This window comes from Mycteria americana, chromosome 9 (genome assembly GCF_035582795.1).
Source record: "Mycteria americana isolate JAX WOST 10 ecotype Jacksonville Zoo and Gardens chromosome 9, USCA_MyAme_1.0, whole genome shotgun sequence".
NCBI classification, from domain to species: Eukaryota; Metazoa; Chordata; class Aves; order Ciconiiformes; family Ciconiidae; genus Mycteria; species Mycteria americana.
The window spans coordinates 26,124,047-26,138,189 of NC_134373.1; the positions used below are offsets into that span (position 1 = coordinate 26,124,047).

Genomic DNA, 14,143 nt, shown 5'->3' on the forward strand with positions numbered 1-14,143 from the left:
GCGGGGGCCGAGTGGGCCGGGGCCGGGGCCGGGGCCGGGGCCGGTGGCGGCGGCGCGGGGCCCCGCCATGGCCCACTTCGAGACGCAGTACCAGCGGCTGGAGAGCTCCTCCACCGAGTCCCCCCCCGGCGGCGGCGACCTGCTCGTCCACGTCCCCGAGGGCGCCAAGTGTGAGCGGCGGCACCGGCACCGGGGCTTGGGGCCTGGCCGCCGGTGGCGGGGAGGCGGCGGCCTGAGCCTGAGGGGAGCGGGGTGGGGAAGGGTGAGGCGGCGGAGGCCTTGGGGACCGGCGGTGTCAGGGCTGCGGCGGGCAGATCCGGGCTGGTCCAGGTGGCTGGGGACGCGGGGAGCAGCCAGGGACCGAGGGGAGGGGCTGGGCACCGGGGGCAGCCGGGAATGGGGGCTGCGGGGCCGGTTTAGGGACTCGGGGGGCCCGGGACAGGGGGGAAGGGGTGGGGTTGTGCCCCACACGCAGGAAGGCAGGGTGTGCCGGAGGGCCCCTCACCCCGCGCTTGTCTTCCTTCAGCTCCGTGGCATCACATCGAGAACCTGGACCTCTTCTTCTCTCGCATATCCTTTCGCAGGGCGGGGTTCAGGTGGGATGCGCCCCACCGCCCTCTGGGCTCTCAGTGCTGGTGGAAACACCGGGTTTGGTGTAACTCGGAGCTGGGGCAGCGCCTGCCCCTTCCCGGAGGACACCACACGGCTCCAGAGGGGCTGGGGGATGGCAGAACCCCCGTGCCTGTGGGGTGCTGTCACCCAACACTGAGGGGACAGGCAGGTTCTTTTAGGGATCCTTGGCAGAGTGATGGCATCACTGAGTTGTAGTTACAATTAAAGCTTTATTTCCTTAACAGGATTTTATGGTTCGCGTAGCACAGAACTTGTAATCAGAATAGCACAGGATTTCTGTAAGCAGAATCGGTGTAGTACAGTTTTATAAGTAGCGTAGTACAAAATTTTATAGCACCGCTTAGCTTATGGTTTCTAATCACCTGGACTCTCTGCAGATAGGGTCAGATCTTAATCCATGGTTTGCTGTATCATAGACTATCATAATCTAGACTTGAAAATCAGGTAAAAGCATACGAGTCACTCAGTCCTGGGAGGAAGCAGATGACGGTGGAGGTGTTCCTGGCCACTGGGGAGTGCCAGGTCTCACTGTGCAGCAGCAGTTCCGGTCCAAGTTCCCACTCAGGACTTGTAACTCCTTGATGTTGTGGACAGTGCTCTGTGCGCTGTTACGCTTCCCTGTTCTGTGGTGGGGCCATCACCACCACTGGGTTGGCCACGTGCCTGGGACCTTCAAGGCCAGCAAGGAAGGGAGTAATCAGCCTGGCGGCCAGGAATCTTGGAGGCCGGTAGGGAGGGGAAGAAGAAATCCGTTTGGTTTGTCTACTTGATTCACAGGACCTTCAGAGCCTGATAATGGGGGAAAGGGAACTAATACGTGACCTGCTCGGTCACGGAGAATGGCTGCTTGCCTTATAAAATGGCGTTAGTTATGCTAACGACATTACCAGGGGTCAGGAGCAGGGGCTACCGGTCACATGTGCTGGGGGTATTAAATGCATTTTTGTCTGTCTCTGTGCTGGCCTGCCTGCCCTGCCCATCCTTGTGCGGCCTGAGGGCACGCTGAGTTTCTGCTCTGTGCTGGGACAGACCCCCCTCCTCTGGGTGTTGGGTGGGGGAAGAAAGGAGCTTGGATGGAGCCAAGTCCTCTTATCCCAGCTGTGCTTTGCCTGGGCAGAGTGTGTTTCCCTGCAGTGCAGAACCAGCTTGCTGAGCAGTAGGGATGTGAGGGGGTTTCTGTTGGTGGAGGAGGGAGACTTGGCTGGGGAGCTCTGGATGCCAGTGGGACAGAAGCCTCTCCACCCTTCGTCAGAGGGAAGGAGTCTCCAGACTGTTCTCCTTGACTGTAGCTTTCACGTCTATAACCTGCATCAGAAGAATGGCTTCACCTGCATGCTCATTGGAGAGATCTTTGAGCTCATGTAAGTGCAGGTTCCCCCTCTGTTGTGGCTGTGGCAGCTGCTGGGGAACAGCCACAGGAATCTGCTGAGCTCCTGCAGCTGGGTGGGAGGGAGGGTTCCCTTTACAGTTGTCCTGTCTCCCCTTCGTCAGGGTTTTCCGTGCCCCAAACCTGCATTCCACTTCGAGGAACTGGTGCCCTTGAGCTTTCCTGCCGCCATGGCTGTGGGAATGCACCTCTGTGACACATGACCCTGCCTGCTTCACGTTTTGGGGGGCAGAAGGGCAATTGCCTCACACCTGCTCCCTTTTTTCACAGGCAGTTCATCTTTGTGGTGGCATTCACCACCTTTCTTATCAGCTGCGTTGATTACGACATCCTTTTTGCCAACAAAGCGGTAAATCACAGCCAGCATCCCAGTGAGCCCATTAAGGTGACTCTCCCGGATGCCTTCCTGCCTCCAAATGTCTGCAGTGCAAGGTAGGGGCAGCGGAGGGCATGTTAGCCACTGTTCTTGCTTTCTCAGGTACTGAGGACACCTGCCTGGGCCTGTCTCCCACTACTTGCCTCTTCTTGCTTGCAGAATCCAGGCAAACAGCTTCCTCATCTGCATCCTGGTGATAGCTGGGGTTTTCTGGATCCACCGACTTGTCAAATTTATCTACAACATTTGCTGCTACTGGGAGATTCACTCTTTCTACATCAATGCCCTCAAAATCCCCATGGTAAGTAGCGGGCCAAGGGCCGCATGCGGGGCCGCAAAGGAACGCGGGAGGCATTTGCTGAGTGGTGAGAAGCAGCTCGCCTTCACTCCTCTCCGGAGCCAGCTTCTCTGGGAGACCTGTACCGAGTGCTCTTCCCTCTGCTCCATAACCACATGAGTCTCCTTTCAGCCTCTTCTCCAGCAGCCAGCTTCCTGCGTGTTAACCCCTCTCTGCCCAGCCTGCCTCTCTGCCTGCTGGCACATGCCTCTGCCATCTGTCACCCAATATGTTTATTCTTTGGTCATGGCCTTTTCTGTGATGCCTTTCAACAGAAAAGGCATAAGTGAGGATATCCTCGTACCTCCCTGGGTTGTGGACAATGTCATCTTCCTTGTTTACTGGGGGGGGGAAACTGAGGCATGGAGCTGCCTAGTTGGTGAAGGCCACACTGGAGACTGGTGTGTCAAAGATGGGGTTTGAGGCTTGCACATATATCTTAGTTCAGAGTCCTTGCTCTGATAGACAACATCAAAAGGTGTGTGTGCATCTTTTGAGGAGAGACCGTGTCTTGAGAAAGGTGGGGTGAGCCAAGAGGCTTGGTTTGTCCCCAGCTTTTCTACAGGCTCCCTCTGGGACACTGCTTAAGTCCCTTCCCCTCTTTGTGTCTCCCTGCTGACTCCAAATGGCAGCTCTGAGAGGACCCATGGGGAGCCTGGAGCTGTGTTCGTGCCTCCAAGGCAGCTGGCGTGTGAGTGGCTGGGAAAGAGTCATCTGCACTAATCTAGGGGTGAAGGGCACTGGGGCAAGGTATGGGGTTTGCTTGCCGCAGGCTGAAGCGGTGCAGGGAGGTGCCTCGTGTCCTGGTGTCGCATGTGCCTCATCAGCACCCCGAGGTGCGTGCTGGGACCTGCTGTTTGAGTGGGCTCAGCCCAGACCCCGTCCCTGGACGCATCCTGCCCCTAACCTTGCCGCTTGCCCCCTTCCAGTCCACCCTGCCATACTACACCTGGCAGGAGGTGCAGGCCCGCATCGTGCAGATCCAGAAGGAGCACCAGATCTGCATCCACAAGAAGGAACTGACAGAGCTGGACATCTACCACCGCATCCTCCGCTTCAAGAACTACATGGTGGCCATGGTGAACAAGTCGCTGCTGCCCATCCGCTTCCGCCTGCCCCTGGTGGGAGACACTGTCTTCTACACACGTGGGCTCAAGTACAACTTCGAGCTCATCTTCTTCTGGGGGCCCGGCTCCCTCTTTGAGAACGAGTGGAGCCTGAAGGCCGAGTACAAGCGGGCTGGGAACCGCCTGGAGCTGGCTGAGAAGCTCAGCACTCGTATCCTCTGGATTGGCATTGCTAACTTCCTCCTCTGCCCCCTCATCCTCATCTGGCAGATCCTCTACGCCTTCTTCAGCTACACGGAAATCCTGAAGCGGGAGCCAGGCAGTCTGGGTGCCCGCTGCTGGTCTCTCTATGGCCGCTGTTACCTCCGTCACTTCAACGAGCTGGACCACGAACTGCACTCACGCCTCAGCAAAGGGTACAAGCCAGCTTCCAAGTACATGAACTGCTTTATCTCCCCGCTCCTTACTATCGTGGCCAAGAATGTGGCCTTCTTTGCTGGCTCCATCCTGGCTGTGCTCATCGCTCTCACCATCTACGATGAGGACGTGCTGGCAGTCGAGCACGTCCTGACCACAGTCACCCTGCTCGGGGTGGGCATCACGGTGTGCAGGTGAGGTGGGTCTGTGCTGCCCCCGTGCTCCTGGCAGTGCTGTGGGGAGCAGTGGGGCTGACAACCATCCATGCAAACATGCTTTTTGGTTGCAAGTGGACATGAATCTGCCTGAGTGAAGGGCGCGGCTGGGGAGAGTCAGGGGCAGGCAGGAGAAGGGGGTAGTGGTCATCTTGGGTGCAGTGGTTGTATGATATGAGTATATCATACATACATGATATACATATATGAAGTTGCTGTATACCTCCAGCAACACCCCAGGGCTGGGCTGGCAGGAAGGTTTGGGTTGGGCATGAAGGCTACAGGCGGAGCTATGATACGGGCTGGTCACCCTGCCCTCCCAGGATGAGATCTCCCAGGAACTGAGGTGTGATGTTTCCCTGTCCTGTCCTACAGGTCTTTCATCCCCGACCAGCACCTGGTGTTTTGCCCAGAGCAGCTACTGCGAGTCATCCTGGCACACATCCACTACATGCCTGACCACTGGCAGGGCAATGCCCACCGCTACGAGACCAGGGACGAGTTTGCCCAGCTCTTCCAGTACAAAGCGGTGAGCTTGGCTTGCAAGGGGCTGGGATGGGGACTCGCCCCCATCCCTGCAGGAGGGAGAAGCTGCCAGAGAGCTGAGCAGCTCCTGGGCTCGCAGAGGAACAAGGCAGCTTTCTTGGAGACACCCTGCCCCGGAAGATGGGCTGGAGCTGGGGGCTGGGTTTGGGATTGCGGGTTTTTTGACATCCTCAAGCTTGTGCTGAGCCCATCATCTCTGTGCTCAGGTCTTCATCCTGGAGGAGCTCCTGAGTCCCATCATTACCCCCCTGATCCTCATTGTCTGCCTGCGGCCCAAGTCCTTGGACATCGTTGACTTCTTCCGCAACTTCACCGTGGAGGTGGTGGGTGTGGGCGACACCTGCTCCTTTGCCCAGATGGACGTGCGCCAGCATGGCCACCCGGCGGTAGGTCCCATGGGTGGTGGGAGAGCAGCCTGGGCTCCCTGCCAGCATGTCTGGTCCTTTAGACCCATGAGAGGCCGTAACTCACCACTCCTGGCAGCCCACAGCCCGGCCCAGCCACCTGCCTCCCTGCTGCGTGTCTGGGCCTGCCAACACAGGTCACCAGCCCCAGAAGGCTCTTGGGGCCCAGCTGTGGTTATTAACCTGACATTTTGTGAACCAGGCTTTGTTATTTCTTTATTTGATGTCCTTGCCTGTCTTCACAACCAGGAGTCCTGTGTCCTCAGGAGAGAGGAATGGGGGTATTTGGACATTTAGAAAGTGTGACCACTGGGAACTGACTTAAAGAAGCTGGGCTGCTTGTGCCCAGGAGAGAGACAGCCTCAGGGAGATGGGAAGCATTTTCCATTATGTAAAATCTGGTGCAGAGGGAAAGGGGATCCATCTATTTCCTGTGCCTGGGAATTTAGGTTACTTGTCAGGAAAGACTCCTTAGTGACAGGGCCATGAAACTAGGGAGGGGGTGGACTCACTGTGGCCGGAAGCGTTTAAGAGCAGTCATTTGTTGGCTGTAGTCATTCCTGCTGCGAGCTGGAGAGTGCAAGACGAGGCTTTCAGCTCTGTATTTTGTGATTAGTCTCCGTCTCCCCGGTTCCCTTGCAGCGATGCATGTTCTGGGGTGGAGGTGGAAGATGCTGTGCTTGCTGCTTCTTCCCCAGGCTGTGAGGGCTGAACTAGTGTGGGGCTTTTGGTGTAGCGCCTGCTACATGTGGAGCCGTGGCCCAGCTTATGCTGGGTGTTGCATGCTTTGCCCAGACTGACTGTAGGATTCCCAGGCCTGGTGGGGGTGTAAAGCAGATCCTGTCCCTCATTACCTGTCTGTGCTCTGCAGTGGATGTCAGCAGGAAAGACGGAGGCCTCCATTTACCAGCAGGCTGAGGACGGCAAGACAGAGCTGTCCCTCATGCACTTTGCCATCACCAACCCCAAGTGGCAGCCACCTCGCGAGAGCACGGCCTTCATCGGCTTCCTGAAGGAGCGGGTGCACCGGGACAGCAGCGTGGCACTGGCTCAGCAGGCTGTGCTCCCCGAAAACGCCCTCTTTAGCTCCATCCAGTCCCTGCAGTCGGAGTCGGAGGTGCCCAGGCTGGGCGGGATGCGGGGTGTTCTTGGGGTGCTTGCTGGGTGCTGGCAAACTGATAATCAGGCCCTCTGGGCAATTTTGCCCTTGCCTGGGCTGTATCTGGGGGTGCAAATGTGATAGATCAGCACTAGTTGGGACTGCTGCTGGGTTTCTAGAGAAGGCAGCAGGCTGTCCTGGGACCCTGTGAGGTGGGAGAGGGGCTGAGAGAGCTGGGGTGCCTCAGTTCTATGCAGGGACCAGGCCTCCAGGTCTGCACAGAACAGTGATTCTCTCCCTTTCAACTCTGCAGCCTCACAGCCTGATTGCCAATGTAATAGCGAGCTCCTCGGTATTGGGCTTCCACATGGGCCGGGATGGACAGGCCTCCCGCCATCTCTCCGAAGTGGCCTCGGCCCTGCGTTCCTTCTCCCCACTCCAGTCTGCCCAGCAGCCTCCCAGCGGCTTCCAGACAGCGGGAAGGGATGGAGAGGGAGCCCAGCCTCGCGGCGCCAGTACCATGACAGCCTCTGGGTAAGCTGCAGGCTGGAGAGGGGCGGCTGGACACCTTGCAAATTCCTTAAACCCTTGTCTGATTGCCATCCTGTTGTCCTAGGTGCACAGTGGCATTTGTCTCTACAGCCTGGGCCAGTGAGGGGCATGTTCATAAGCAGTTAGGCCCAGGTGCTTAGGCTGTCCCCAAAGGACAGTGTTGGGGTTCTGATGTTCTCCTGTAGGTACCACAATGGTGAGAAATGCCTGGTAGGGAAGAGGCAGTCCCATAGCAGGGCTGGTCACCTTGTGCATCTGGGGAGATGCTACAGAAGTTCCTACCCAGCCCAGGAGCAGATGTCTGCAAGCCTGATGTTAGAGTGGAGGGGGGCTGTGTGGTGTGTAGGGGGCACCTGGGCAGCAAACACCACTTGTGTGTCCCATGGCAGCGCTGATGCGAGGACCATGAGCTCGGGGAGCAGCGCCTGGGAGGGTCAGCTACAGAGTATGATCCTGTCGGAGTACGCCTCCACCGAGATGAGTCTCCACGCACTCTACATGCACGAGGTGAGCAGCCTGGAGCTGGGCTGGCCAGAGGGGTGTGAAGCAGGACAGGCAGGAGTGGGCTGCCCTGTCTGGAATGATTGGGATGCCAGTGTGAGTGAGAGCTGAGACGTGTGTGTGCGCAGTGTTGGGGTGTGTTCTGGTGTCTGGGCTCTCTCACACAGCTGACTCACTTGTGTTTTGGCCTGCAGTTGCACAAGCAGCACACCCAGCTGGAGCCCGAGCGACACACTTGGCACCGGCGAGAGAGCGACGAGAGTGGAGAGAGCGCCCATGAGGAGCTGGACGCTCAGCGGGGTGCCCCCGTCCCCATCCCTCGCTCTGCCAGCTACCCCTTCTCCTCACCGCGGCAGCCAGCCGAGGAGATGGCCGCGCTGCAGACTGGCTTCCAGCGGCGATATGGTGGCATCACAGGTACAGGAGCCAGGACGGAGATCTGAGCTCCAGGTCAAAGCCCCATAACCGATGCCATGTATGGACTGGCATGAGCAGCCTGCCTGCCCCTGAAGACTGACAGGCCCCCAGGTAGCCAATCTTCCTCCTTGCCTCTCCTGCAGACCCGGGCACAGTACACAGAGCCCCATCACACTTCTCTCGCCTCCCTCTGGGAGGCTGGGCTGAGGACGGGCAGTCGGCGAGACACCCAGAGCCTGTGCCAGAGGAGAGCTCAGAGGACGAGCTTCCACCACAGATCCACAAGGTAGGGCTGAAGGCTGTGGCTGAGAGGGGCAAGGTATACTCGGAATGCCAGGCTGGGGTGCTGGCACCTGTCCCGATAAGTGCCACATCCCCTCTCTGTCTTCCAGGTATAGCCTTGTAGACTGGGGATCTCGTGGGGGTTGCAGACGGGGAGCCGCCTGGGCAGCAGGATGTGGCGTCAGCCTGATTCTTCTCCCATCCCGAGTGGACAGGATAGTCCTGGGCTCCCATTTTGTTGCCATCAATTGCCGAAGAGACAAAACTGCCAGGCCGGGGGCTTTGCGGTGGCACTTTGTGTCCAGCCGTGTGTCAAGTCAACGCCACTCTGACTCGTGGGGTGAATGCGTGTGTGAGTACATACATGTGTCTGTGTTCACATCTGTGTCGTCCGTGTCGGAGGATCGCTGCACAGCCTGTGAAAGCTGACATGACAGGACTAGCAGTGGGAAGCTGTGGACTGGCTTGGAGGTGGCAGCAAGCAGCTGCTCTTCGAAGGGATGTGAGATGGCACCAGCTCCAGATGTCTGCCCAGAGCTGGGACCTGCCTCCAACATGAAGGCAGGAGCTGTTGTGAGGGGTCTGGCTCAGCCTGTAGCACCACACCTGCCCTGCCTCCAGCCCTGGGGAGGTGCCCAGGACCATGGTCGCCCTCCTGGAGAGGACCGATGTGCCCTTCAGCCCAGAGCAGGACAGCAGTGGGGCAGTCACCCCCCCCCCCCCCCGCCCCAGCACCCTGCAGAGGGACAGGCCCCAGCTGCTGCTGGCATGGGTAGGGGTTTGATCTAGAACTGGTGGGAACAGCTCTGGCTGGGATCTGGGGATGCTGCAGCTCTTCCCTAACTCTCATGACAGCTGCCCCATCCCCTGCCCCCAAGGAAGGGTCAGTGGGGTCCCTGATGTCTCTCCCAGCTGGCAGCCTCTGTGCCATACCTCTGGGCTAGGGCAGCATCCTCCCCCCTGCGCGGCACTCACGGGATGCAGGCTGCTAGCGGGCCCTCCTGCAGTGCCAAACAGACCCCGGGGTGGGGCAGCCCGGCATCTCCCGGGAGCGCTCGCAGCCCCCTCGGACCCGCCCTGAAGGTCTTGTGCTCTGTGTATTGGTTCCCTTCCTGCAGGCATGATAAAAGGCCTTTTCCCTGTGCCCAGGCTGTGGTGCATTGGGTCTGTCCTCCTGATGTGGCCGTTTCTGTGGTATTGGGCCTTTCCTCTTCCCCAAGCAAAGGCTGTGGTACATCTCGTGTCTCAACCAGGGGCTCCCAGCTCCTCCCTCCCTCCTGAAACCATCCTTTTGCTTGCAACATGCCTCTGGCTGCTGTGGAGACTATGTACCAAGCACCTGGCTCATGCCCGGGCAGGGCAAGAACCCAGAAAGGAGAGGCAAACCCCAGCCCTGGGGGGGTGGTGGGGGGGGAGCAGCATCCCAGCTGTGTAGTGTGGCCTCAGACAAGACCTTCCCACCATCTTTCTGGTTTCCCTCTCCTCTCTTCCAGTGGCAGCTTGTGAGGATCTGCATCCCAACTAACTCCTGCCAGGCTTTGCTTTCCCCTCCCTCCCTCCCTCCCTCCCCTTGCCTGGGGCAGGGGCTGCTTGCTTTTGCCATGCCCTCCGCGAGCACCGCAGCCTCTCCTCTGCCATCCCTGGAGTCCAGGGCCACCTTTCTTCCCCTGCCAGGGTTATTGCCCTCTGCCCTTTGAGCCCGGGCTGGGTGCATGCTGACGAGCCGGCTGCTCCCAGCGCTGCAGGGGTGCATGCAGCCAGGTAGCCAGGGCACGAGCAGGGCCGGGGTGCTCATGCAGGGGCAGGCTCTTTGGGGGTGGCGGGTTCCCTGCTGCAATGGGGTGGGATGGGCCGGAGCTGTGACTGCTCTGGGGTCTGTAAGAGACCAAACGGAGTGTGCTAAAGCAGAGCTTGAGATGGGGTCAGGACTGAGCCGGGCAGGAGGTCTGCGGACCCCGGTGCTGCTGGGGTCCTCCTGCGGAGGAATGGCTGCAATGACCCCGCAGCAGCTCTGGCTTGGGGCTGTCATGGCATGGTGAAGGGAAAGTGAAAGCAAATTTCCCAGGAACCCAAGCTTTCCAGTGGCTTCCCCTGGCACCTGGGCACAGAGGTGAGCCTCCCCGGGGGCTGCGGGATGCCACGTCAGGGCTTCCCGGGGGACTCGTTGCTGATCTCTAAGCTGAGCAGCTGAAGACTGGCAGTGCTCTGGGGCAGGGGGGAAAGTCCGGGCCTTTCCCTGGGCCTGCAGGAGGGATAGGCCGGGCAGGAGCAGGCCCGAGTCCTTGCCGCATGTTGTACTTGTGTTGTCAGTGTCCCATGTGCATGGCGAGCCGCTCTTCCTCATCTCCTCCCGGGGCGTGCGGGCGCGGGGGTCGCCGAGGAGCGCGGTATCGCACCCGCCGTGCCCTCGCTGTACAGCTGTATAGCCGCCGAATAAAGATGGGCTGTATCATCCCTGCCGGCGTCCGAGTCTCCCTTCATCCCGCGGCACCGTGCAGCCTGCCTGGACCCGGCCACGGTGCGGACGACCGAGGAAGCCGGACGCGCTGGTGCCTGTGATGGCGGCAGGAGGCTGCGAGGTGCCTCCCGCTGCTCCTGCTGGGCCGGGAGCTTCCCGGGAGCTCAATCCCGGCCGGCCAGGGGCCGCGGGGGGGGAGGCAGGGGCTATATTTATCCCCGGGAGGGCAGCGTGCCGTCCTGCCTGACCTCTGCGGCGGGCCGGGCCCTCGCCGGGGCGGCGGGGGCTATCTCGGTGCCGCAGGGCTGGGCTGGTGGCGGCGATAAGCGGGAGCGGGGCCTCGGCGTCGGGGATCCCACCTTGGCCCCCACCCCGGGAGTCCGTCCCGCACGCCGACACCCCCCCGGCCCCATCTCTGCGGGGGGGGCGGTGGTGGGGCAGGGTGCCGCGGGGAGGGGCGCAGGTCCGTGCAGCCTGAGGCCGGGCACCGAGGCCCGGGGGGGCCCGGGGGATGCAGTCCCGGGGCGCGGGCGGGGGTGCAGTCCCGGCGGCGGGGAGGGCGTGCAGGAGCCCGGCGGGGCGGGGGCGGGGAGCGGGGCGGAGCGGAGCGGCGCCGGGGCCCGGCTGGCGGCGGCTGGCGGCGGCGCGGGGGACCGGAGCGGGCCGGGGCCGGCGGGCCCGGGGCAGGTGAGCGGGCGCGGGGACCCGGGCGGCGCGGCGGGCGGGGCGGCGGGGCCGGCACGGCGGCCGCGAGGGCGGCGGGGCCGCGGCCGCCCCGGCACCGCCAGTCCCGGGGCCGAGCGGCGCCGGCACCGCCCGGGCATTGCCTCGCACGGCCCCTCCCTCGCCCCGCGTCTCCCGCGTCCTGCGCGTCTGTTCGCCCCCGCGTGTCCCCTGCCTTTGCCCTTGCGTTTCCACAGCGCGGCCCTGCGTTTCCCCGTGCATCCCCTTGCATTCCACCCCCCCCCCCGCACTGCCGCGGCGTTGCCCCCGGTGCTCCCCCCGCTCAAGACCGGTCCCAGCACCCCACTGCCTTCCTGTCCCTGCGGTCTCACTGCCCCCCACGTCCGAGCGCATCGCCGAGGGCCCAGGTGGCTCTGGGGGGCCCCGAGCAGTGTTACCTGCCCTGCCCGGGGCATCGGCAGGCCCCGCGAGCAGATCCTGGCGTGGTGCTCCTGTTCATCCCCGTGCAAAGCTGGCCCTGCTTGCACGCACGTGTGTGTGTGTGTTGCATGCAGGGTGTCCCTTCTGTCCCCGTCCGGTGGTGCTTGTCCCTGTCCCCCCTCTGCTTGCCCGTGCCATCCCGCCGTGGGTCCCTCGTTGCAGCCGTACCCAACCGCCCGTCCTGAGACCTTGCTCCAGCCCCTCTTCTCTCCGCAGCCGGTGACCTGCCAGGATGGCGGTGCTGGGGGGCTACTGTGAGGGCAACAGCTCCATCGCCCAGGCCTGGGTCCAGCAGGGCTTCCAGCCCTGCTTCTTCTTCACGCTAGTGCCGGCCGTGCTGCTGAGCGTCTGCCTGCTGCTGGGCACCCTGCAATACGCCTGCTACGTCCGCTTCGGCCGCGCCATGGAGCCCAAGTACATCCCCCGCTCCCGCCTCTACCGCGGCCAGGTCCTGCTGTCCCTGCTCCTGGCCCTGCAGCCCTTTGGCGGGCTGCTGTGGCAAGTGGGGGGGCCGGGACGGCTCTACGGGTACATGTTGCTGCACACCTGCCTCTGGGCCCTCAGCTGGGGCTGCGCCATCGCCCTCCTGCAGCTGGAGCACACACGGGTGCTGGCGCACGACCGGACGCGGGGCCATGGCACCGTCCTTCTCCTCTTCTGGGCGCTGGCCTTCGCTGCTGAGAACCTGACCCTGGTGTGCTGGAGGAGCCCGCTGTGGTGGTGGGCGCTGGAGGACACCAACCAGAAGGTGGGCTGGGGGGCTGTGGGCAGGGGAAGGGGGATGGGGCCCTTTGCGGGGTGGGGTGGGGGGGCTGCAGCATCACGGTGCTGAGGTGGGGTGTGCATGCCGTGCCCTGCCATGCCCAGGGTGTGTATGCTCCCGGGTTGCACCCATGCATCTGCCGCATGACTCGGCCCTAAGCCCAGCTGTTGCACATCTCTCCATGCCCCCATCCGGCTCAGCTCCCACTTCTGCCTGGCTCAGCCCCAGGCACAGAGGCAGGGGGTGTCTGCCGGCTCCCCACAGCCCTTTACCCCCCTGCTCCTCCCAGGGTAGGGGCACCTCAAGCTGGAGGGCACAGAGCCAGATGCGGCAGGGAGGAAGGAAGGGGTCTGGGTGCTGCCTGAGGTGCTGTGCTCAGCCAGAGGGTCTCGCTGAGCTGTGTGGGGTGTCCCCTCTCTGCTGGCTGGACTGCACCCCATCCCCGTGCCCCGCTCCTTGCCTCTCTCAGCTCATACCCATCCCATGGCCGGCCAGGCTGTGCCAGGGGCCAGCTGCAGCACTGACCCCCTGCTTTCCGTCCAGGTGCAGTTCGGCTTCTGGCTGCTGCGTTACATCTGCACATTCATGCTCTTCATCCTGGGCATGAAGGCCCCGGGGCTGCCCCACAAGCCCTACATGCTGCTGGTCAACGAGGAGGAGCGGGATGTGGAGAACAGCCAGGTGAGTCCCAGGGCCGGAGCAGTTTGGGGACATGGCCAGGGAGGACCTGGGGACAAAATAGAAATACAGCTGTCCTGGGATCAGCATCTTCAGGAGGCCGGGGAGGAGCAAGGCTTAGGGCTGCCCAAGCTCCCTGCCCGCTGTCAGCAGGATGTGGCCCTGCGGGGAGGATGGAGTGGGACCCTGGGAGGACGGGGCTGGTTTTCTTGGTGGGGTGTTCCCCGGGTCCATTGCCAGCTGGGCTGGGGTGCCAGGGCAGTGACCCCTCGCTCTGCTCTCCCCCAGCCGCTCATGCCCGACACCAGCAGGACCACCTCCACCTGGAAGGATTTCCGGAGGAAGCTGCGGCTGCTGGTGCCATACATATGGCCGAGGGGCAACCACCTGCTGCAGGGGCTGGTGCTGTTCTGCATGGCGCTCATGGGGCTGGAGCGGGCCATCAACGTCTTCGTCCCCATCTACTACAAGAACATCGGTAAGGTGCTTGGAGCTCAGCGTGTGAGGCTGCCCACGGCCTCACCAAGTGCTGCGGGGTGTCACGAGTGACCTGGGGGGCTGCAGGGACCTGGCAGGAGCAGGGTCCAGGGGGTCAGGGACCAGCACTGGGTGCTGGGGCTGGTTCCCATGGAGCACCCGGCGATGCTCCCTGCCTCTCCGCCCTGACTTTTGCCACCCTCTCCCCAGTGAACGAGCTGACGGAGGGTGCTCCCTGGCACACCCTGGCCTGGACTGTCTGCATCTACGTGGGGCTGAAGTTCCTGCAGGGTGGAGGTGCTGGTAAGGACCGCCGGGAAGGACGGGGTGCTGGGGAGAGACAGCGCGGGGCACATCGTGCCGGGGCTGG

The 14,143-nt window shown here is 62.2% G+C and overlaps 2 protein-coding genes across 3 annotated transcripts in view; both read left to right on the forward strand.

Moving 5' to 3' along the window:
* Positions 1 to 26: 26 nt before the first annotated feature.
* Positions 27 to 10,687, forward strand: ATG9A (autophagy related 9A). Its single transcript, XM_075511418.1, has 14 exons — positions 27 to 170; positions 527 to 569; positions 1,929 to 1,994; positions 2,291 to 2,452; positions 2,556 to 2,697; positions 3,663 to 4,411; positions 4,808 to 4,961; positions 5,185 to 5,364; positions 6,254 to 6,499; positions 6,795 to 7,015; positions 7,423 to 7,540; positions 7,729 to 7,951; positions 8,095 to 8,237; positions 8,344 to 10,687. Exons 1-14 carry the CDS (start codon positions 68 to 70, stop codon positions 8,347 to 8,349), a joined length of 2,556 nt encoding a protein of 851 aa, XP_075367533.1. The 5' UTR covers positions 27 to 67; the 3' UTR covers positions 8,350 to 10,687.
* Positions 10,688 to 11,290: 603 nt separating this feature from the next.
* Positions 11,291 to 14,143, forward strand: part of ABCB6 (ATP binding cassette subfamily B member 6 (LAN blood group)) — a 139,735-nt gene continuing 136,882 nt past the window's right edge. For both annotated transcript variants that reach the window (XM_075512271.1, XM_075512270.1), the window contains exons 1-5: positions 11,291 to 11,378; positions 12,072 to 12,603; positions 13,162 to 13,299; positions 13,585 to 13,774; positions 13,984 to 14,076. In XM_075512271.1, the coding sequence (XP_075368386.1) occupies positions 12,088 to 12,603; positions 13,162 to 13,299; positions 13,585 to 13,774; positions 13,984 to 14,076 (937 nt within the window). In that variant the 5' untranslated portion in view covers positions 11,291 to 11,378; positions 12,072 to 12,087. The remainder of the gene's footprint in view (positions 11,379 to 12,071; positions 12,604 to 13,161; positions 13,300 to 13,584; positions 13,775 to 13,983; positions 14,077 to 14,143) is intronic.